Source organism: Athene noctua, chromosome 24 (genome assembly GCF_965140245.1).
Source record: "Athene noctua chromosome 24, bAthNoc1.hap1.1, whole genome shotgun sequence".
Lineage (NCBI taxonomy): Eukaryota > Metazoa > Chordata > Aves > Strigiformes > Strigidae > Athene > Athene noctua.
Genome location: NC_134060.1, coordinates 7,099,057 through 7,124,269, shown reverse-complemented (window position 1 = coordinate 7,124,269; position 25,213 = coordinate 7,099,057). Strand labels below are relative to the sequence as shown.

The following is a 25,213-nucleotide window of genomic DNA, read 5'->3' as shown; positions in this document are numbered from 1 at the left end:
CCACACAGTGAGAAGTCACTGTGATCTATGGATGGAAATTCTAATTTTGTTTACTTTGAATAACAGGGCCTTACTAGTAAATGTTCATGAAATATTTGTCATCACTGGTGAAACAAGACATCTATTTTACCATGGCTGATTATCCATTCAAGAGTCAGCCTGAAATGCATCTCATTTGCTCCCCACCCCGTTTCAAAAGTATCTGTCAAATAGTCCATAAAGCCAGACCTACTGCAGAACTCATACAGCATCAAGTTGAAGTCAGCAGCTCTCCCCCGTGAGGCTGACCTGCAGTGTGAAATGCCTGTATAACGATGGTATTTGCTGGGCCCAGCATCCAGTGGCGGGTTGTTTGCAAACTCCCAAAGGAACCGAGTTCAGAACAAATATTATTCCAAACGACCAGTTCTCCCAGCTGTAGGGTGAACTGTGCATATTTCTTGCTTGGAAAAGGAATTAATTTCAGTACCAGGGTTATGAGTTAGTCCCTGTCTCTGGTTTTGGGGTTTGACATCCATGGGCTTTGGGATGGACAGGCAGCTCCAGCCTCAGCCTCCGCTGCGTGGCTCTGAGCCCTGTCCTGTGTGGTCTCATTTTCTGGCCCGTCACACACAGACAGGCGCTGGCCAGGACAGAGAGCAAGGTCACAAGTATGGAGTGAGGGAAACATGAAGCCAGCTCCGCACTGGGGAGTTGTTTGCATTTGCCACCGAGGGAAACATCTCAGTGAGTCCTGGGACAGCCCAAAGGGGATTTGCTTTGGCCTCCTAACACGCTTCCTGCAGGCAGAAAGAGAGCTCAGACCCGAGCCCTGGCTTCTTGCAACTGAAATGCATTTTGCCGAGCTAATGGGCAGAGAAAGGGCAAGTCAGGAGAAGAACGAGAGGGAGGGAAGGGAGAGATGGAGGAAGGGAGAGGGAGCTAGTGAAAGTGTGCCCTGTCAATGGCTTTGTCTGAGGGTTGCATTTCGTTACACACGTGTTATTCTACCAAACCGGTGCCACCACACCAAGCAAAAGCAATGCAGGAGTGAAGAATTATACTCCAATCTCCTTTTATAGTAACACCCCTTACTTTCTCCTGCCCCTTAAATAGAAATAAAAACAATCAAGTGAAATATAACTCCAGTTTTAAAATAATCCAGGGAGTTTTAGGAACTGCTGTTCCCTCCCCGCCTGCCCCCAAAGGAAAGCACGGCAATCTTCCTGTGCTGGTTTGTGTCACATGGAAATAATTTTTTTTTTTTTTTTTAAATTAAAATCGTCCTTGCTATGCTCTGTTCTGAGCCTCTTCCCAAAGGAAAGAGAAGACACTCTGTGGTTACAGAGGGGAAGGCTCTTTGCAACCCGCTACTCTGAGAACAGGGATACAGCTGCGATCTCTGATACCTTGTGCACCTTTCTGCCATTTTAATGTTATTTTCTCATCCATCCAAATAGCCCCAACAATTACAGTACAAAATATGATTTTTCTGACCATCTTCCCAGCTGCTTTATTTAGTATTTTGGCATTTGTGAGCAATGGGCCTCCTTACTCATGAGGCAGAATATTTGAAATTTCAGCAGAAGTCCAGTTTTGGCTTTAACCAGGTGAAAAAGAAACTGGAAGGAAAAAAAGGAAACGTCCTCTGATACCACACCTTCCCATTTTCACCTTTCTCCATTCCTTCCTGGCAGACCGTCCCGCTTACACAAACACAAATGGTCTTCATCAATGGGAGGAAATGGGGACTGTATATTTTTTGTAATTCTAAAATTACACGGATTGCTTGCATAATGCAATGAAGCCCAGACAGCACAACACATTCCAGTGAGCAGCTGCACAGCCAACAGCAACAACGGGAGAGGAGTCCCTTCCGAAAGCTGACGGGTCCTGCCCGCTGCAGTCCAGGTAGGCCCTTCCTTGCGGGGCTTAGCAGGTCTCCAACCACCACGAGTTCAGCCACAAGCTGGCAGGGACCAAGGATTTAATGATGGCCAAAGAAGAAGTCCCGCAGCTGATGGTCCCATCCTTTCTGCTGAGTGCTCTCCCAGTTGACCTTGTGTGCAAGGCAAACTTTTCTTGGGATTTTGTTTAGACCTACTCTTTCCGTGAGGCCCAAGGCTGAGACTAGCTCAGCCGCATCACCTGCCAGACCTCCATTTTCACAAGCAGAGTGCTCCCACCAGCTGACAGCCTTGACAGGCTTTCACATCACTTGCACAACAACACACTGCTGGGTGCACTACTATTAACCCTGTACGAGCCCAGGATGAATAACTGAAGGAAATCATGAATGAAAGCAATCCGCTGGACTGGTGAAATGAGCCCTTGCAGTTCTGTCCTCAGACGCCTGCAATTACATGTAACATAAATAGGACTCCTGATTTGCAGGTTTTTAAAACTGACACTCAATTAATATGATTCATTAGTTCTAATTGACTATAATGGAAAGGTTTAAAATAACAGTTTTTCTTTTCAGAATCATGCAACCAACATTTCATGAGCCACTTTCCTCTTTCCCTGTCTAGCTTTGATCTGCAGAAGCGTTACCAACAGGTGATAGAACACCAGGGAGAGATTTCTAGAGACCATCAGCTAATCAATTATTTTGAGCTGCTGGGCTGAAGGAGTTCTCCAGTAATCCCACATGGGAGCAGCCTCCACTGCTCACACCACACCAACACTCTGCCCTTGGGGCGGCTACCGCAAAATCCCCGACTAGGTTTTCTTTTGGCCATGTCCTCCTTTGGAAAGGCCATGGCCAAGTACAGCGTGTCTCTGCCTGATTGAAAGGTTGCTCTGAAGAGCTGGAGAAAAGCCAAGAGTTCAAGCAGATTTAAAAGGAAGAAAGCCATCCCTCGAGGCAGAGTGGCACACCATTTGCCAGGACAGATAGCCTTAGTGGGATGTTTATTCTGTGTAGCCTGGGTCCATCCCTGTGCATGTCAGGAAAGGCACTGTGAAAGGGGGCACGGGTGTCTGGTAAGACCATAGGGCTCTTTCTTCTCCCATGACCTCATCCCCAAGTGACTACACCTGGCCTGAACCAGAACTGAAGTCTGAAAGATCGTGGTACCACTGCACAGGGGGATCACTGGGGTCTGGGACTGGTTAACCAGTGGGACTTCTCAGATATCTCCTGCAGGTTCTCTGCTGGCAACTTGAGTCCTGGTCTGTTCAGTTCAAGGACAGTGGCATCAGCCCTCCAAGCCATATTTGTCCCAGGACAGTGACACAAGCCGTGCAGCCCCATCGGATCGCTCTGCATCTGCACCTCTGTGCCTCCAAAACAGGGTGGCCACAGCCAACCTCTTCTGAGGGAATGTTCATTCCCAAACTGGGCTAAGCAATTTTTTTGGAAGCGTGGTAGATGGTCTGAGATACAGATGTCTTGTTGATAGCTCCTGCAGTTTAAGTTGAAACGATGGTGTGCCAGTGCCTGCAAATGTCCTCAGCACAGTCTAATTAGTGTGGAAATACCTCAAGGACACAGCACACTGCAGGGGACAGCATTGCTGAGCTTTGCTATCTAAAAACTGAGACTTAAAGCACCTTGGAGGGTCCCAGCAGCCAGGGCTGCCCAGCAGGAACAGCCTCCCCAGCCCTGGGAACCACCTGCACCGCAAGCTCCTGCAGCATGAGGGGCTGCAGCCTGCAGCAGGGCAAACCCCATTCCCACCAAGGGCTGCGCAGGGAGACGCACTTAGTGATTTTTAATTACCTGTGAAGCAGGAATCATGTGACACTGCCCATGTCCCAGGAACCAGCCCCTTTCCCAATAAAGCTCTGATGGACTTGACCCCAGCAGGGGACCAGGGTGATAAGCGCTGTTTGTTGTTCCTGCCGAGTTAACATTCCCTGGCTCACAGTGCCGTCTCCAGAACTTGCTCAGCTGATGTTCACTTTATAAAAATAACTGTGGCGCCATGTGTTTTATGAAATTCATTTTAACCCATTGTCAACAAACCCTTGTGGGCTGTGGCAGAATGAGTCCCAGGGACGATGGAATCAAAATTGTTTGGGGTGAGACAGGGGGATGAAACAGGAAACAGGGGGGGAAAAAAAATTGCTAAAGACAGCCACAAGAGCTGCTTTCATACTGGGATTTCTGGGGTGGCAGCCAGGAAGGGTCAGTGGTGTTCTGACCAGCCTGCAATGCAATGCAAACAGAAAACACCACCCTGCTCCGTGGCACTAAGTAAGTGTTTTATCCAGGAATAAACGCACTGTGGCAGGGACAGACCTGTGCGCCCAGAGCCTCTCCTCCCTCTCTAGCTGGTATGTGAAGTGTTTCCTATAAACAAAAACAACCCACTGAACACAAATGCAGATGACCCAAAATTTCATGAGGACCTGTGATTTGCCACCCCTAAAGCTTCTTGCTCATCATTCCTGTGCTGCGGCTCCAGCCCTGAATACTCAGGGTCTTGCTAAAGGAAACAGAATAACAATCGTAAAAACATCTAACTGTTCTCTGGAGACACATAACCTAACCCTTCACAGCTGTCAGAGCGTAGCCTCCAATAATTTGGGAAAAATATCTTTTTCTAGCTCAAACAGCTAAGTATACATCAGACTTCCCCATGTTCCTTCATCTCCCAGCTTGGAGATCTTTCTCATCTTTCCCTCAGCATTTCTGACAGAGTCAGGAGTGCTTATGGTCACCACACTCCTGCCTGATGCTGCCCAGCCTCCAAAGAGATCTGCTTCTCGGGATGACTTCAGGGAAATTCAGCTGCAGATACTATAAACCAGGGCGGAAATTACTAAATAAGAGAGTCATGCGTCCCTCTCAGAGAACAGGCAGACGCCTGAATTTACAGAGCCTTGGACAGATTTTGTGTGTTTGTGCATAAGTAGATGAAAGAAATAAGCAGGTGAGTTGGGGTAAATATATCTTCTTGTAAAGCACTCAGAATAATGCCATTAAATGTCAAAGCACCATGTTATTTTAGTTTTGTTGGCTCTTTTCCTACTGAGAAATCTTCCAGATCATTTCTGACCAGGTTGATTCACCATCACCCTACAGATGTAAAAGATCCATGATAGTGAGGGAAGAGGGAAGCAGCTGCCCCCACGCTGCTCACACCCCATCCTGGTATGCTGAGGTCTCCAGCAGTGGTGCAGCGTCCAGGCTGGGTCTGCCTGCGGAGATGGGAGCAGCTCATGCATGCACCAGTCCCTCAGACACAGCTCGGGTCTGCACTGCTAATTTGGAGTCTTCCGGGATAAGCCAAATACAATAAGATGGGCGGGTCTCTATTAGATGATCTTTATGGAAAAGTCTTTCTCTGGAGGACCTTTCAGGGGGAAGGTATCCCCCAAATCATTCACAGTCCTCTATTGCTGGAGTGTGTCCCCTCTGCAAGAACCTCACCACAGCCTGCACAGGCCACGCACCAAAGGGTCACCCCTGTGCTCACACTCAGCACTTCAGCTCCAGTAAAATATGCTGTCAGACCCCAACCAGGGGTCCCAGGACTGATTTTAATCCTTCACCCACCAGACTGTGCTTGCAGCGGAGAAGTGGGGGTTCATGAGGCTCATGCAAAGCATCCTCGGGAGTGGGTCTTTCTGCTTCAGAGACTCCCTCTGCCGCCAGGAGAGACCCAGGCTCTTCCAGAGCATGGCAGTCAGGCTCCTGAACTTCCTACTAGAGATACCCCAAAATACCAAGAAGCACCTTCTGACGCCACGGATCCACTATTTATTATTATGCATATAGCCCACATGCAGAGCGCTGGGCCAAACGCAGGATGCTCCCCACCCGTCTGTTTACTCCTGCCTCTTCTCTGCAGCCAGCCAAAATACTTCAGACAAACATGCACAACCCCCAGCATGGAGACACGGGCTCACAGACCGTCCCACGGATGCATCCTCCCAGGATGGCCCTGTAACCCACTCCGTGCGAGCAGAAATCCCCCCTTGGGTGCTGGAAGGAGCCTGGGGTGAACAAAACTGCTCCAAATCTTTGAAAGAATGATCTGCAGAGCACATCTCCTGCCTGAATGGATACTGCTCTCTCTTAGCAGTAATCGCAGGTTTACAATGTGGAAGATTTTACCTTCTTCGGCTTCCAGATCCACCAGTGAAGATACCAACACGCCCATCTCCTGACATTTTTTGCTGTGGGCCTTTGATTTCATATGTTTAGTCAGATTCCCTGAAAAGAAGCAGAGAACATATTTTGGTCAATATAGCTCTTTTTTTTTTTTTTCAAACTCAGCAGCAACAAGTTAATAATTTGGCTCTGAACCAGACAAAAGAGGCCTCTGACTCTCCCCAAACCCCTATCCATTGCAAATACCCTGTGACACAGGGCTTTTGTTTCTTTACTGCTGCACAGGGGTGGGAGAGGAGGTGCTGGCAGGACTGTGTGACCTTTCAGGTGTTGTGTAACCTGAAAAAACAGTTGGGGTACACATTTGGGTCTGGGGGGGGGAAGAGAAGTGCTAGATTGCTTTCAGCTGTGATGGTGCAGCAAAGAAAAATGTTAGGAAAGTAGGGAATAGAAACACATCTCAATCTACATCACCTCCCAGCACACAAGGTCACCTGCCTGGAGGTGAGGAGCTCCTTAGCACCACAGGGCAGACTGGTACTACCAAAATGAATGCTCGAGATGCCACCAACAGGCAAAAACCCTACAATGACCCTCTCCCCCCAGCAGGATGGCTCAGATGCTCTGGCAAAGTCCCAGGCAAAAGTTCTCAGCTCCCTGGAACCATGGAGACATGGAGCCATGGAGACCCTCTGAAGCCCTGGGCACCAGCGTCTGGCAGCACTGAGAAAAGCTGCTGAGCCCTAAGGAGGCTTCCTCGGGGCTGGGAGGGAAAGAGCAGCTCCTGCAAAGGGGAGTCTGGGATGTGGGGTGCTGGTTACTGCTCTGTGACTGTGATGGGACAACTCATGGGCGTGCCAGCCTCACAGGGCACCTTTCTAATTCAAACTCCCAAATTATGGGCAGTTTAATTAGAGAGTTATTAACTCTACTTATATATCCAAGGGAAATGCTGAACAAAGGGGAACCTTTATTGAGGGAAAAAAGGTAGGTAGGTGGAAAGGAGAGAAAAAATAAAGAGTAGAAGAAATAATGAAAAAATGTCCCATTTTTCCCTTTCCTCTCCCATGGGCTGAGCTGATGATGAGAAGAAACCTGGGGCCTTGCTGAAGCTCCACCAAGGGCCGTTTAATTTCCCAGCACAGCCCAGGAGCTGGCTGAGCACTTCAAATTCATTGCAGCCTTATGAAGTGCCATCAGCCTTCCTGTTAGCTAACACTTGAGAGTAGTGCTGAACATGAGACTTGTTTTTCTCAAAAAAAAAAAAAAAAAAAAAAAAAAAAAAAAAAAAGGAAAAAATGAATTCTCACACTTTATTATAACTTTCAGCTGAGGACTGAGGTCCCTCAGCTGGTATCCTGTGATCCACAGAGTCCCCCAGTCCCTGAGACTCCCTGGGAGTATAGAGGGCCTCTATCAACCTCTCCTCCCGCTGCTCCGGATAGTATAAATAAATAAGCAACTATTCATTGGAGCAGAGAATTACCCGTGACGCCCTCACATCTCAGAAGAGTGCCATAACCAGCTAGCTACCAAGTTAGTTTCTCTTTAGCCCATGAATTATTTATTTAGCCCATTTTATACAAAATGGAATAGCTCCAAGAGGAAAGACCAAGAGAGACAAAGGCTGACTATATATCCTTGTGATTCTGGCACCCATCTAGGATGTGGATTGAAAGGATATTTAATGATTTGAATGCAGCAAACTAGCTCCAATAAGAGAGATTTATTATTTTTAAACTTCATGCCTAAATACCCTTAGCCCCATGGTTAGGACACTCAGGTATGAGGATGAGGCCAGCTTGGCTCAGGTCCTCACTCTGAATCAGACCTCTCTTTCTCCACTTTGGACCAGGAGTTTTGTTCTGGACCCAGAGACACCCAGACAAGAGCATGCTCTCATGTACATTTCTGATTCCAGTGAACCACTATTGTTTTAAAGTGAAAAACTGTTTCACTGAAAAGTAGCCAGTGAATCCAAAGGGTGGCCTCACGGAACTGGAATTTAGTTTTGGACCTAACTAGCAAAAAGACGAACTGACTCAGTGAAACCCTGATGATGCTGCTGCTGCCTGTCCATCACGGCACATCACATCTTGGCTGACAGAAATGACCCATCTTTGCTCAGTTACCACACCAAAATCCCTACCTGGATTCCCTCCAATGACAATGAACACAGACAATAAGCCCAAGTAAATGCCTGGTGTGAGCAGGGGGTTGTTGGTTAACCTATGGTCTGTGTCACCTCAGGAATTCAGCTGTGGTCCCCACAGTGGGAAGAGTTGGGGCGGGGGGGGGTGGGGGTGGGTGTCCACCAGGCATTTTGGTGCTACCACATCCCCAAACAAGCTCCTAAATTGACTGTGCTACACGCATCTGGCTTTGGCTAAACTGGGAGGGCATAGCCTTCCTTACGCAGGGGGGTGTTGAATGCAATGTTTTGGGCAAGACTGCAGCCACCCCGTACTTACGGGAAGGACTCTGATCCTCGGAGGCGTACAGCGGCCGCCTTGGCCACTTCAGATGGCTGAAGGCTGGTTATACACACAAGTCCTCCTCTCTGCCTTAGCTTCAGTGCTGTTCACAGTAAATCACACTCTCTCTTTCGTTGCTGCAGGATCTGGGCAGAGACGGGAGCCTCTGCAGCCTGCAGCTCTCCACCCATCACTTCACTGCACCTCTGCTTTGACTCAGCTCCACCCTGAGCAACGGTTCGGGTTGACAAGCTCTGCCAAAAGCCATCAGTGTCACTTCCTTTTTTATTTTCTTTCACTGGAGGCCACTGTCCTTGTGCAAGGCAACGCCATGGCTCTTCCTTCCCCACCCAGGCTGCCTGCACAGGCGTGAGCCAGAAGGCACTGCACAGGCAATGACAAAACCCCCTGTGAGAATGAGTTTAATGCAAAATACCAAAGGACCGATTCATAGCAAGTGTTGCTTTCTTTCCCCTTCTACTTTTTTCTACTCTGCTTTCCGTCTTCCTTCATCCTCATTTGGTTAGATAAGGTAATACCCCCACACACTGATGAACAAGATAAGCCTGCAAAGCTCTCAGTGCAAATCCCCCAGGTGCACTGTCTATCCATGCACAGCACCCTGCACACACACCAGAAAGAAATTCCAACTAAGTAGGGATGCTGCTATCCTTCTGGGGAAGGCAGACTCAGCAGGCCGGATTCTCCTCTGACCTAAGTTTTAGGATCATTTTAAGGAAGTTAAAAGCCTGAGGCTTATTTACACCAGCTGAGAAGCTGAGTTATCATCTTGGGAGTAATTTGGAGGGCAATGATATTTATCTTATCAGGGTTCTTCTTACAGTTTGTGTTTTTAGACTCCTTAATTAATGCTGGCAGGATTAAATGCTAAAGTTCTTCGGCAAATTTCCAGTAAAATCAACACCACTTTGCCTAAGTAAAAGCTGGATATGAATCCTACAAGGAAGGACTCACAGCTACTTGTTGCCTTACAAAGTTCTGGCTCCCAACTTAAAAAATAAAAAAAAAAACCCTACAAAAAAAAAACCCACATAGCATTGCTTCCTTGGAAACAGTGGAAAAAACATATTTGAAGGAGCAACAGAGAAACTAGCAGGCAGGGAAGCTGGATTTAAATAGCAGAACAGTTCTATTGAATCCTAAGCAGGTAAGTGGTCCTCACTAAGGACTGTTTAACAAAAAGCTCCCAGGTTTGAAATAAACTGGCTGTATTTAAATAAATTCAGGGATCAGTGGAAATTGGGACCCCACCCCAACCGCTGCTGCACTGGAGGAGTACACACAGTATCAGCACAGCGCTCTCATTACGCCTGCTTGTAACTATGTATTACCGGCTGCTTAAGCTCTTCTGATGTTGTGAGGTCTTATTCTGGACTTAAAGCAGCTTAAATACTTGTGTTGTTTTGAGAAAGCTAAAACTCTAGTGTTCCAAAAGCATTTAAAGCAGCTTAATAGGGACTAGAAGTGATTTCCCAGTTAAATTTACAAAGAAAAATTAATTTTTCAGAATATCCATTATCATATTTTAAAGGTGGCGGAGTTAAAGCAAAACAGAACAGAAACATTAAGATTCTTGGAAAAATTATCCTGTCTGTATCGGATATACACCATGCTTTTTCTTTCTCTTCTTAAATGTGAACAATTAAACAACAACAACAAAAAAAACCCAAAACAAATGACCAACTGCATGATCTCAGCATCCAAGGCAACACTGTGATACAAACATTCACAGCTTTCCAGGACTTAAGTACTTTCATATTCCTCTCTTAAAATAATATGCAAGGAGAGCAACAGCTAGTCTATAACTAGCAGACTCCCATTTTCCTGTGAAATGCACTCACACAGAGAGAACCAGCCACAGGTCAATACTCTTCGTCACAGATAAACCCTTGAAATAGGTTTCATGTGTGACTTAAATGATGCACAGGCCTCGATTTAGGTCTCAGCATGGAGATGATGTCTCCAAGTGAGACTCTATGAGAAGTAAAGCTTTAATTTATATAATTTATCGGGCAAAAGATTTCATTTTTTAAAAATTTTGTTATTATCTTTTATACTAATTGACTTAAAGATTAAAAGAGAGAATTTGAACATCTAGCCTGCCTGTATTGATACAGGCTGTCAAATATTAGCCATCTTCTGGATCAAAGCTATCAAAGCTTGCATTAGCCAAAAACTAATCTTCCAGAAAGGGACCCAGGCTGGATTTGCAGATTTCAAAATGCAGAGAATTAGAATATTTCCCATTGAGGCTTGTGCTGAGACTTAATAGCTGCACTGTTAATAAAAGAAAAAAAAACCAAACCCAGCTAATATTTCACTTGAATCTGCCAGTCTTTTACTTCCAGCCCTCTTTTCTTTTTTTTTTTTTTTTTTCCACCTTTCCCTGGTAAGTTAAAAATCCCTTTTGCTCACAGCGTTTTGTCTCCTGTCTGGACCACTGGGTCCTTTTCTGTTCCCAGCAACACGTCTCACACCACATTGTGTAAGGGAGCGGGCAGCAAATTCCTGAGGATAACTGTCCTCATCCCATAGGAGGTTTGTGACATTCCGAGAGTACAGGGACCAAAGCCTTCTCCCAGAAGTGGCTCCACAGGGATGCTCGGACCTTTTCCCTCTTCCCAGATGCTAAGGAAGGGCCCCAGCACACACAGGGTGCAGGGACATTTTGCAAATCTAGATGTCAATCTGCCCTGCTCTAACAGCAGTTAATTCTTTTGGAGCCTTCGGCCAGTTGGACCTGCTCTGTACTTTCCAGAGGAGGCTTAGCAGAGCGCTGAGTCTGCTAGAGCAGTAATAATAATAAACGGTGCAGCCATAACCTTGCCTTTAAGGGCTGAGGGGGTAATGCATTTAATATATTAACATGTTCAATAACCTCAGTCCCTGTCATGTGCTGATTTAAGGAACTGCAAACTAATTTATTAAAGGAAGACTATGGCTGAGGACATGAAGAAGTCTGGTGTCTGGAAACTGTGAGTGGACTAGACTATCAAATGGGTATCTTCAGCCAACAGGCACCGATGTCCTTTACACAAGCACCTTTTAAATTAAAATCAAGCACCTTGTCCCTTCTGACCTCCAAGCAAAGGCAGCAGCATTGACACAGTGAGCTGCTCCATACACTTTGTCCAGAAATTTTAAGAAATTTTAAGTAAACAAGACATGAGTCTGCTGTGAGTCTGAATGAGAACAGAAAATAGCTGTGGAAAAGGATAATGTCTGCACAGGAGGGGAATTAATGAGCTAACTGACCCACATCCCCACGTCACTCAAGCCAAGGAGTGAAGAAAGGGGCTGCACTTCCCTCGAGCATCTGAAGATGAGTGACAAGGGAAGGCTGGTGGTTCCTGGGTCCCCTCTGGGAAGGTGGTCAAGGGAAAAGCTCTCCCTGACCTTCCTGAAAGGGAAAATTGTTAGACTGCAAGATTTTTCTTTATTTCCTTCCTGGTAAGAAAACAATGAAGAAGCCACTTAACTTCTTTTAAACAACCTCTTGGAGGCCACAGTAACAAACCTCTTAGGAGAGTGATACCACAGTGGAGGTGGAGACACCTCATTAAAGAGGCACGTTTATATCTGGTCCAGAAATGTAAAATCAAATAAATCTTTACAAACCAAATTTCCAAGACTGCTGTTTCCATCAGCTAAGTGAGCACACAAAAATCTCATGGATCTGCTTTAAAATAATAATAATAAAAAAAAATTTCCTGCAGTTCTGTAACCCAAAGGAACAGCTTCACTTACAGTGACAGAAATGCACAAAAAGCAGACAAGCAGCATAATTAGTGAAAAGGGGAAAATATTTCAAGTTCTTTCTTTCGCAAAACTTTTCCTGATTCTTGGAACGAAGATACGGATTTTCCGGGGCCAGTGGGGAGGGGGGAGGTACACATTTTAACCAGATAAAGATCCTCATTAAAAATAATAATAAAAAACCGTTTAACTGCTTCCAGCCTACTTGAGAGTTTAGAGCATTAGATCATGCTGGAGAGATCTACCACAGCCAAAATGAAGACAGCTCCATAGATATCCCCCTTGAGTTTACGCTGAAGGCTAAAATTAACTTTGGAAAGCTGTTTTCTAAAAGAGCTTCAACTCAGCTTGTATTTTTGCAAGTGCAGTCCGGTAGTGAGAGCTCCAGCTTCTCCATTCTGCAATTAACTGTGGTTGCAAAACTGCACACCAGGAAGGAGGATCCTAATGAATCAGGGCACAAACAAACTTATTTTAGACTCCGCAAAATAATCTGTGAAACATCCAGTTCTGCAAATCTCCTGGACCTCCAGCTCACACTCCATCACCAACAGCAATGATTCTGTAACAGGACTTTAACCGATGATTTGATCAGCACACAAGGCTGATCTTTTTCTCACTCTCCAGTATTTCTTCCAAAGGTCCTCGTGTCTCCACCATCAGCAAAGCAATCAGCTTTTTACCCAAGTGCTGCAAAGTTCCATGAAGTACAAGCATGCCCACAGGACACAGCCAGGGCTCTGACTGTCACCCCCCTTTCAGCAAAAAGTCATTTTCATGCAATTCCACATTATCATCATGCAACTCTTTGTCCTGAAATCGCTGATCAGGGAAGTTCTGCCCCCTCATGCATTCATAGGCAAATGCATAGTGTTTGCAAAAAACACCAACTCTGGGTTGTTTTTTTGAAGGAAGCATTTCCATGTTACCTTCCTCATGCAAGTTTCCTGCAAAGCTAAAGAAGGGAAGTCCCTTGGAGGCAAGTGTCTATCTGCAAGGAGCAATCAGCAGAGTCAGTGCTGACAGTTTGTGTGCTTCAAGGGAGCAGAGATGAAGAGCAAAGCAGCTAGAGAGATGGTGAAAAGGATGGTTTGATCACAGTATCCTGAATATAAGCCTAACAGAAGCATGGTGGAAAGCAAGATGAAGTGACGGAAGAGGCTGAATTGATTCACTTCTCAAAGAAAAACCTCCAAGCTAAGTAACAAAAGCAAGAGGGAAAGAGAAAGAAAATGAATCAGAAATAGCTCCAGGCTGGGAGGGAGAGAAAGAACTGTTGCTTGGATCTGCTGCATGTCTCTGACGAGAATTTGGCCTCAAATTCGGTCTCACTTCCCCATGCTCCCATATGCCTAGTGATCACCAACACGTTGTTACCCAGAAATCACCCGCCAGCCTTACCAACAAAGCCGTCAGCTCCAGGCACTGCCCACCCTGCATCACCCAGCGTCTGGGTCACTTGTCCAGCACAGACAAGCCCTCCATCAGCACTTCTGCCCAAGCAACGTGCCACAGCCCACGCAGCACCCAGTGCCTCACCCCCACCCCCATGCTGGGCCGCTTCCCACTGTTGTTTTGGGGTTTCTTGAGTAATTAACTCTCCCAGCTGTGTCATCTTCTGAGACTTGCAATGATGGAGCTATGGACAATGGACATTTTACGTATTTGTCAAACTATAATGAAGAAACTGAACTCGACATCCTTATTGCAAGACTTGCTGCAACCAAAGATTGAGGGGAGATCTGTCAAACCCACAGTGCCAGACACTTATGAGAAGTTAAAGGGACCTGGGCCCCCCTGGCACTTTTGAAAACTTTACCCACAGCCTCTTGGAAGAGACATTTTTTTGCAAGTGGTTTTGCACGTTCCTGATAAGAGTTCACTCCCACTGAGGCAATGATGAAGGTTCCTTGCAAAGAGAATCTGGTGGTAGTGAGGTTGTGGATCATTAATGACTAGAATGTCCTGGAATGAAGGTCTTTAGAGAAAAAGTCTATTGATGTGATATAGAAAATGTTGAAGCTACATGCAACTGCGAAGGATGAAATGTGCAGCGCAAACAGATCTAGCATAAAAAACCACCGAAAGACTGTCTCCATGCTTGTTCATGGATGTTTGTCTGACCCAGGAGCTTTTGCTCTCATTCTGGGGTGGTTTTGTTTATAAATCCTTGACAGCAAAGCTGTATTTCAGGATTGTTCCCTTTAAGAATCACAAACAGGATGGCACAGATGCTCTGCTGCAGGCTGGCATGTGCAGCCAGTGCTCTCCACCACAACACGCATCAGCTTAGTGCAGGACTGGTCCTCTTCTGAAAATTTCAGTCAATTTAAGACTCCCTCATCCCCCTCCCTCCGACTCCTGGGGTTTTCCAGACCCTGGGAAGGCTTTCCCTTCCCCTTTGCCAGTGCCCCCAAGAAGACTTGTATGTCAATATACTAAGCAGAGGAGCTAGGAGCTGACTGTCTCTTACCTTTGGTTTTAAAAGCAAAGTTACAGTACTTGCAGACATATGGCCTGACGTCTGTGTGCGTGCGAATGTGTTTCTTCAGCATGCTGGGTTTCTTGCAGCGAATTCCACACTCCTCACATACATACTTCCCTCTTCCACGGCCTCGCACATACACATACTCTTCGTTTGATTTGTACCTATGAGCAACAGGTGTCATGATAAAAAAAAAAAAAAAAAAAGAAGATTCCCACCTCAAAAGTAGTCACAACTTTCCTGAATTAATTCAGCATGTTATTGACACCACCGGTCTCATTTACCATTTGCTAGCTCTGGGTAATTAGGCTAAATTTAAAATATCGTCAAAAGCTTTTGCCCAGATGCCTACTTCCTCTTCTGGAATATGTTCTTGTGTCCTACATCTGCTTCTCTATACAGACAAATAGCCCAAAGTCCAAGATAAGTCACAGAGTCACCCAAATGTCCTGATTTTCCCCATCCTCAAACACAAACTGAGGCACTCATAATAGTCTGCGTCAGATATGTCACAGTCCAGCCTGGTTGCCTGAATCATCTCTCTCTCAGCCAATGCTCTGTTTTAAAATATGCACAGTCTGTCACTGTACTATGCAAAGTACTGAGAAAATAACATCCCAGCTAAACCTCTTGTGATACAACCTTTCCCACCCACTGGGACAACAGTAAAAGCCATCTGAGAAGACTGTGATGCCACACTGCAAGCTGTGGTCCCTGCACAGATTCCTGATAGAATGAGACACCCAGAATGGACACAAAGAGAAGAAAACATAATTTTTAAAAATATATTGTGCTAACACTAAATGTAAACACCGCAGACTCCAGGCTGTTTTATCTTTGGCACAAAATCATGACTTAGGTTTACCCAAGAGAATGAGATTGGTCATCCTTCCTTCACATTGTATATTCATTTATTTTCTGTCCACGCATTAGTACATAGGAAAGGCTACATGATGGGGTTTTGAAAAATATTTCTGAGACTGAGACAAATCATTTAGCCTCCTGACGTTTAGCAAATGGAGTCTGTAATTTCCTTTACTTGCAGCACAAGAAGAATAAGGTAACACAAAATTGGTCCTATGTATTTATAATGCAAACCAAAAAAGATCATTTAATACTGAGTGAAAAATACATAAAGGTAATGAATCCAGCCCTGGACTGATAGGATGATAATGGCATGGTCTGCACAGGATGCATTCAAGAAAATACATCTCAGTTACCCACAAGTGTGGATTTAAAAGCAGGTAAGCCACACGGCATGAACCCCTTGATCTCCCACCCAGGCAGAATGCACATGGCCTTGACTCCTTTTTGTTTCATTCACTTAGGAAGTGTACAGGTAATTTCAGTTCCACATGGGTGTTCTACCACACCTGAAATTCAGAATAATCTTCCTGGGAGATTGAGAAATTCAGAATAATCAACCTGGCAAATGTGAGTTCTGGACTAAACCCTCCCTCTCCTGCCAAGTCCTGGTCTCTCCGACTCAAGGTCTTAGCTGTAAAAGACAGGCCAAGCCACTTCTTTGCTTCAAGGAGACATGTGAGCAGATGCTTAAAAGATGATGAGTTGCTCATGCATTAAGGTGACGAGGTCACAGATCTCCTATGCAGGTTCAGACACAGACTAGAGAAGAGAAGAAAAATGGGTGTCTATAGATAGCCCCAGTCCAGCCTGAAATACCAGTAGCAGCACCAGCTTAACTAGGTCTTGGTGTCCAACAGCCACATGTGGGGGAACAGCCTGTATTTCTGTCCTTTAGCATCAGCAGAAGTTCTCCAGACCATAACAAGGGTCATCCAGTAGCCCAGATACTCAATTCTGTCTCCTCTAACTGAAGCCACAGCAATGCCATCTACACCGCTGCCTTCCCCTGCCCCTCTCCCCTGCAAAAAAGCCCAACAAACACCACCACCAAAACCCCTTCATCATGAGGTTCTCCTTATTTAGCCAGAGCTGGTGTCTGAAGAGCACACACTGACTTGTCAGCTTCCACCCCAGCATGTCCAGCTATCTCCATTTAACCATACAGATACCAGGGTACCCATAATTAATTGTTAGGGATGGCCAACATCCTTTCTTCATTAGTCAGTGACAACGGTAAAGCAGTAAAAAGAACCCAGGAATCCTGAATTTTCTTCTTCTGTTCAAATTTGTATTTGAGGCTTCCTTCTCGCCCACCTTTCCTTCCATCATTATGCTGGTAATCACCTTGCCATTTAAAAAATGAAATTGCTCCTTTATCAGCCTTGTACTTGCACTACCCTTAATTACGCTCTCACATGGAAATCTCTAAGCATGTTCTTTGTGTCCAACAGTCCCTTCATCAGCCTCATTAAAGCTATCGGGGCTGGCTTTTCCTGGATAAAAAGGCACACGTGATTTAATCTGAAATTAGACATTGCAGTTTATCTGACACTCTGTGAGACTAAGCCATCCTTTAACACCGATATTTTTCTATAGCTCTTTGAGACCATGTGTAAAACACACAAGGAGAGGAGAGAAACAGAAAAAGAAAGGTAACTTAAAGAAATACCGAACCAAACAAGAAGAAGAAGAAAGCAAAGGAGGTGACACTGCCATAACACAGAGAAGGCTGCTGCAAATGCCATCTGTCTACATTGAAGGCTATAATATGTTTATGGAGATAATTACTTCAATATGATGCTGGTTTCTCTGTGGATCTAATACACTCACATGATTTGCATCAGAAAGACAAATCAATGACAGCTCACTTCACGTGAAGATTTACCCTGGACAAAGGATCTTCCTGCTCTGTAATGTTTGCTGTAACCAGATCCCTCTAATATCCACAGTTGGAGTTTGTGTCAGCAAAGCTGGGCTCCTCTTCCCGCCCAGCACTGTGGAATTCATAATCCTGTAGTTAGCAACTTACACCTCTTACAGTGTCACAGCTCCCATCTAATACCGAGATGATTTGAAATTCAGGATGCTCACTGGCCATTACGAGCTGCAGACTAATTTAGGAAAATCTTTCAAACAGACACACACACAAAAAGATACAGATTCAGTTATTTGATGCAGTTTTCGTAAGGTTATTTGCTGTGTTCTGCTAGCAAATGCACATCTGTTGAATTTTGTGCAACCACTACAAACACTTTTCAGAGCAAGAGGAACTGGCACCATGGCAGCATTGGTGCTACCATAGGCAGTACCAGATTCAGAGACTTCATGGCCCCAGAACAGCCCTTCTGTGCCAGGAGTCACAAGAAACAAAACAATGGGAAACCATGAACCTGGGGAAAGCTTTGCCACAGCTCTTTCCCTTAAACATAAAACCATGAAGCATTTATTCCTTCGCAGTCTTTAGGAGGCTTAGGTCTTAATATTTGCCATTACAACTATCTGACTATCCTTCTTAGCCACAGACACCTTTTTTTTTTTTTTTTTTTTTCTCAGCACTGTGAGCCACATCCAAAATCTTCATGTGGCTGAAAACCACACGATAAAATCTTGGAGAGCAGAGGGGGAAGGAAGTTTGGTGGTTCACAGGCAGGAAGGGAGAGCAGGTTTCTGGGGGACTCATTGCTTCACTATGAGACACAGTTTGGCTGAATCCCCCCTTTTCTCCTGGTTTCTACAGCAACCAGGATTTTACCTTGCCCCACAAAGTCTTTGCTGATGTGACCTTGCTGGTCACAGCCACAGCCCTTATATTATTTGCAAGTCACCTGTAGGCAGCCTAATGCTGTGAATTTCCAGAATCTGAAGCTTCATCATGTATTATGGTAAAGATCACCCCTGGTTAGCTCTGCAGCAATTGAACAAGTATTTCCTTGACTGGTTTTGACATTTGCTAAACTCACTTGTTTGCTTTTTGGATTTCTGGTGCACAGTAACAGGAATTGGATATCTGATCCCTTTCCTGTGCCGCGGCATTTAGCTCACAGTCAAGTGAACCAAGTAGCTCCAGTTGTTGCCTTGGGTGTAAGTCTGATTTTATTGATGGCACATTTTACCTGTCATCAGGCTGCCCGCTCACCTGGCTTGGCTATCCTTCCGAAGTCCAGACAGTCTGCCCTGGTATTAACTAATCTAATTTGTGTTTTATGCTACCTGCAAAATTTGGCAGATCGCAATTAAATGTGTAACTATTACAGTGTCACCGATCCCAGTAAGTTTATTGCCTTTCTCACAGCTCCCTACTAGATGATTAGAACACTTCTTCCACACTGACACCTCCAATACCCACTCTGAAACTGCATGTGCAGCAGAAGTCCTTAGCCTTATGCACGGCATACCCTGGGGAAACACGGTGGGACACCCCCCAAGGCCCCTCCCTGAGTTAAGGATCACCACAGAGGTGTGTCCTTAAGGCCAGGCAGTTGCTGTGAAAACTCCCTTAACTCAAGCCAACCTACAGAAGAACAAACAGAAGGATTTCTTTCAAAATGCAGACCAGACAATGTCATTTCCAGGTTTCTACTCGCACCATAAAATCTTCTAATATCCCAATTTACCAGACAGGGATCTTGCACCAAGACAAACAACGAACTTCCGAAGAATGATACAGCAGGACAGAGAAAGAGCTGGGTATGGATATGGAGGACCTGGCACAGAAATCGCCTCTTCCCTGCCTGAAGTAATGGATCTTTTGCAAACAGCACTTTGCCAATCTACAGTGAAACTGCAGAAGACAAGAGCCTGAGCTGAATGAGCCCCCACCACCCCCAGAATGGACATACGCCAAGAAGCTTGGTACGAAGGTGTTACTGTGAACATCATCTTGCCCTTGAACTAGGTATCAGCAGTCAAATAAGATTTAACCCTGAAAGAATTACACTATCCAAGATGAGCAACCTCACAGGCAGCAAACCTTGGGGTCCTGCTTGGTAAAACATTGGGGCAGGGACTATCTTCTGCCACAGGTACAACACAGCGCAGTGACTCCAGTGCACAGGGCTCTTTGCCGATGCAGAGGAGCTGGATGGATGTGCCCTATCAAGAGCCCTCCCTCTTCTCATTGATAATGGAGAGCAGATCAAAATATGACAAACACAGCTCTTTCTCAGGGGTACTGCTGTGATCAGCTTCCTCACACATTTCAGGTCCACGGCTGCTTGTAGCTGCAGGAGGGAATGGCAAAGCAGAGAGACATCATGACAAACTTTCCAACCAGACATTTGGTGTCTGATTTGAAAACCTGCAGTTTTGATTATGCCTCTTCCTCAAAGGAGCAACAAGAAACACATGAAAAAACAGCTCATCTCATCCCTGAGTTTCTGTGGCTTGTTCGTAGAATCATAGAACTATTTAGGTTGGAAAAGACCTTCAAGAACATTGAGTCCGATCGTTGACTTAGCACTGCCAAGTCCACCACTAAACCATGTCCTTAAGTGCCACATCTAAATGTCTTTTAAATGCTTCCAGGGATGGTGCCTCAACCACTTCCCTGGGCAGGCTGTTTCTTAACAATCATTTTGGTGAATAATTTTTCCTAATACCCATCTAAACCTCCCCTCGCACTACTTGAGGCCATTTCCTCTTGTCCTATCATTTGGGAGAAGAGACTGGCCCTCATCTTGCTACAACCTTCTTTCAAGCAGTTGCAGAGAGTAAGGTCTCCCCTCAGCCTCCTCTTCTCCAGACTGAACCCCCCCCAGTTCCCTCAGCCGCTCCCCAGCAGACCTGTGCTCCAGACCCTGCCCCAGCTTCACCAGTTGCTCTTCTCTGGACAGGCTCCAGCACCTCAATGTCTGCCTTGTAGTGAGGGGCCCAAAACTGAGCAGAGAATTCGAGGTGCGGCCCCACCAGTGCCGAGCACAGGGGACGATCCCTGCCCTAGTCCTGCTGGCCACACTATTCCTGACACAAGCCAGGGTGCTGTTGGCCGCCTTGGCCACCTGGGCTCACTGCTGGCTCATATTCAGCTGGCTGCCGACCAACCCCCCCAGGTCCTTTTCCTCTGGCAGTTTTCCAGCCACTCTGCCCCAAGCCCGTAGCGTTGTGTGGGGTTGTTGTGACCCAAGAGCAGGACCCGGCCCTGAGCCTTGTTGAGAGAGGACGTCAGTGGGGCTTGGGGGACCTGCTGAAAAGTGAAGGACTTGTCAGGAGGGCGGGAGCAAGGAGACATTCCTCAATTTTTGCAGCTGCTCTGGATGATGGCTTGTCAGTGTGACAGCCCACCAGCACTGGCACCAAAGAGCAGGTCTTGCCACGATTTCCCATTTAAATGGGACATTACATCTCTGCACAAAGTGAGCAGGATCACATTCTGTCACAGGTAGCTGGGGGCAGTGCATTAAAACTTGCCTGTATTTCTTTTTATGTAGAGATGACAGTGAGTACCACCTTTAAAACCAAGCCCTTCATGAAGATGCTATGCCAAGCCCAGAAGAGGACTTTTGTTCCAGGCCCAGAGCTGCTTTCCAGGCCCTAGGCTCTGTAAAACTTCTCATGACCAAGCAATGTATATTGGTAAACATACATAGGTTGGTAACTCATTTTTGTAGATTTAATTTTACTACATAAAGTGGGAACCACTTCACAAACACACTTTTGTGATCGTCTCCTCTGCGTTACCAGTTCTGGACTTGCTGGCACTTCATATTTATGTCCCATCCATGCACGGAGCAGCACACCAAGGATTTGCCACTTATCAGGAAATATCTTTATGAGGTAAGTTGGAAAGCATTGAAAAAGAATGTATTATTAGCAGATGAAAACCCCATTTGCCTATGTCAGGAGTCAAGGACATCCTGTCACTGTTCTTAAAATCTACCAGAATTGACTAATCTTACTTAGAGAACTGAACAGATAGAGTTACATAAGCACCAAATATTTTTATTTCTATATGAAGTCATATCAAAAGCAGATCACACTTTTTCAAAGGAACCCTTTAAAGAATTTTGCACAGGAACGTCTTCAGCCTCACCACAGTGCACCAACTGAAAGAGGAAGATGTTGCTTATGATCAAGCAGTCTGTTTAAGTAAGAAGATGGGGTTATCAAAGAACCATCAGGTTTTTTGCATGTAAAAACCCTCTGTGGTGTGTGCCATGAGGTTAGCCATTGACTGGGGGGCAGGCACACCACTTCCACAGCCACTAGCACACGTAAAGCACAGGAGAGCGTGGCTGCTTGCATGGAAACCAGGACTCCTTAGCAGTGCTCCTGTCCCACAGCAAAACGTCCCCTTGGCTTCCCAGCGATGCTGATCATGACTGCAAAATGCTCGTCAATTCACCAAGAAACCCTAACGGCAACTTCAGGGATAGCTGCAGCCCGCTCATTTCCTCTCTGCGGGAAACTAAGCATAGATAGGAGGAGGAGGAATTTTATGGCTTTGTTTAATGAAAAAAAAAAAAAAAAAAAAGATCACACAGGACAGTTCAGGCCTAAGTTACCCTTTCTGCTTTTTATAATATCCCTGGTGGGTCCTCACAGCTCAGATTTTACCTAAGGCAATTTTCCACATTTCTTTGAATGGGAAACAATAAAGTGGGTGTATCCCCACAGTGTGCTTCTTGTGATCACAGCTCTGTCAGCACGACCTCAGTGGCACTGGGGCTGCGTGGGACATGCCAGCTGCTTCAGAAGTGATGCTAGCACCATGGGTGGTCAAGGCTCTATCCAAAAGCAGATCAGTGATTCTCCAGCCTGCCTACAAAAAATGAACACTGCCAGAGTCCATATATCATTGAAAAAAGCCACAGGAGTTGTTTCCCTATAGCACTGCCCTGTGACAGGGCAGCCAGACCACCAGGACATGGGGAGGTCAGTGTAAAGGCATCAAGTCAAAGGAAATCTCTCTTGATGTGATCAAACCTAGACTGTGTCTAGGTTTTTGCATTTCAAATTTCGAACAGTGCCAGCAAACCAGAAAAAATGGGAGGGAAACAACAACTCTGGAGACAGATGCAAAGATGAATTTGGGAGGAAAGCATACAAAAAACGAATGAAACAAACATCATACTGAACCATAGTAAAAGTTCTAGGGACAGGCTGACGAACTGGAAAGATGTATGTGATGGTCAGGAAGGAGAGACATTTATTGTTGACAATTATCCTAAAAACTACACAGTGAAACCAAGAAGTGGAAAATTTAAGCTAAATATGAACAAAGATGGGCGATGTCTTCAAGGAGGTTTACTCTGCACAAAACCATGGCATGGATTTAAGCAGTATAACACCGCCTGCATGTTCAGCCTTTGAAGCACCTTTCACTGGACACAGCTTCTTGCTGTAAATTCACTGGAAGAGATGACAAAAATGTTGACACCTCTGTAACACACACAGAGCGGTCTCCAGAGGTGGACAGACAGAGTGAAAGCAATACAGAAAATATTCACAAACAACCCAAATCCACACAAGAAGTTTTTACTAGCATAAAAACACAGGCCAGAGAATGACTTTTAATGGCATTGCTCCATCAGCTAAAGCAAATCTTTTTGTCAGCAGAGCCTGTTTTGATTGAAGAAGTGTTGTGGGCTACAGGGACAAGAGGACCTATGACCGCAGGAGCTGGTCTGCACTGGGACGAGGGCTCCACCAACAGCTGTATCTGATCCCTGATCCTGAACCTGGCCCTTGAGCAGTGTGGGACCATGGGACTTCCTTCAGTTAAATTAATCCAAGACAGAGCAAGCACAATACCAGCAAACATTGTATATGGAAGTAAAACTGCAAAAACAGTGCGGTTTTATATTACTTCTCTGAACGTTATGCTTGAGTGAAAGCTCGATTCAATTCTGGCTTGTGGCATCAGACCTCTTCTAGTCCATTAGAAGTAAAATTACAGTTATACTCATTATGGCTTTATCTGCTGTTATACAACTTCATTCTCTCTATGCTTTAATCATTTAATTGTCATTGCAAACCGCTATAAAAGCACATCTATCTCAGAAAATAAAAATCAATGTAAATAGTGCTACGCTGCTTTATACAAGCTGAAAAACCTGAGTTTGATTACTAAAATGTAATTAGAGATGAAACAAGACTGACAAAATGAAAGTACATTCACTGCAAGGTGAAAGTATTTCAGTGGAACATGCCAGGTGGTCAGCTTTAGCCACCTAAGCATGAAGAAATGTTGAATGATATTGATTGTGTGCACAGGATAATTAGTCCCTTCTGGGTTTCCTTTCCATTAAATCCAACTGCAAGAGCAGAGAGGTAATGCAAAAACTTCCACAGTCTCTCACTTCTTGTTTAATGATTGGGCCATGTGTCCCTATGCTCAGACGATGCCATGCAAAAGTCAAATGGTTATTGCAAAGCACATGCAACCTAAAAACCGCATCCCACCTCCACAGTGGCATGAGCAGGAAAGAAAAAAGAAAGTAATCGGCTGCTGCAGCGTTTTGCAATGACAGGGACACGATGGCAGCATCACAAAACATCACATCTGCCTTCCACCTCTACGTGCACATTTCCGAAGAGTTCCCTGTATGTTATTAGAATAAATTAATGCTGCATGACTGCTAATGCAAGGCTGGGCTTTATTTCCCAGCACCAGTCAGACAGGTTAGGTCACAATACAAAAGTCCACACGGGTAAGCACACACACTGTTCCCAGGGCACTGCTCCAACACCACCTTTCTCTTTTGAAGATCAAAGACAAAAAGAATAAAATAGCAAATTAAAAAAAAAAAAAAAAACAACAAAAACCAACCGCCACAAACTCATACAGCTGATTCATAAAATATGCATAGAGAAAGTCTAGCCTGGAAATCCCCATAGATGACCTGTCCCAATCCCATTTCTTCCTCCTTCACCGCCATCAGAATTGATTAAACAATTTCCAGCGAATCTGACATTAATGACTCCATCTGACTCTAAGTGAGTCTCGCCTGACACAGATACTTCTTGTTCTCAAAACAGCTCTTTCTGCAACTATTTTTCTCAGTACAGTGAGTGATTCTGGATGCCACTGCTGTTTTAATTATAGGCTGCCTTCTTGTCCTTCTGTTGCTTGTCATGTCAAGGAGGAAGGACCATGTTTAACGGCCTTACTCCAGTGTTTTATTCTCAGTTCTAACTGCACTCCCTGCAGTACCTGTATTTTTGGAAGCATGTCAGGGTCTGTAACACTTGTTAGTTCTAAACAGATCATCAAGTTCTTGGATTAACTGTTTTGGATTGAGATCATTTAGAGCTCAAGAATTATTTCAAACTGTACTGAGGATGCTGAACAGAAATATCCAATGTACAAAACAAGTGCCTACTTTAATATATTCTGCCCACTACTCTTGTTGCATGCTTTGTAGCTCCAGGATCTATCCTCCCCTCTCTGTTTGGAAGCTCCTACCAACATACTCTATAGAGTTTATCTTAAAACAGTTACAAACATTCAAAGAAATTATCATTATAAGGATCTGGTTTCTGAGATGCATAAACATAAATGCATTTTGTTGGTGCATTTCTATGTGCCTGTATAAAGAACCACCTGTTTTTAACAACAGCCCGCTTTTA

The 25,213-nt window shown here is 45.1% G+C and overlaps 1 protein-coding gene across 12 annotated transcripts in view; it reads right to left on the bottom strand.

Annotated features, from left to right (window-relative positions):
* The window catches only part of HIVEP3 (HIVEP zinc finger 3), a 265,717-nt gene that overhangs the window by 8,451 nt on the left and 232,053 nt on the right, over nt 1-25,213 (bottom strand). For all 12 annotated transcript variants that reach the window (XR_012635095.1, XR_012635094.1, XM_074925904.1 and 9 more), the window contains 2 exons: nt 14,768-14,943; nt 6,047-6,145 (listed from right to left, as the gene is read on the bottom strand). Coding sequence is in view for 10 of the 12 variants with exons in the window: in XM_074925904.1 (XP_074782005.1) it covers nt 6,047-6,145; nt 14,768-14,943 (275 nt within the window). In the remaining 2 variants the exon portion in view is untranslated. The remainder of the gene's footprint in view (nt 1-6,046; nt 6,146-14,767; nt 14,944-25,213) is intronic.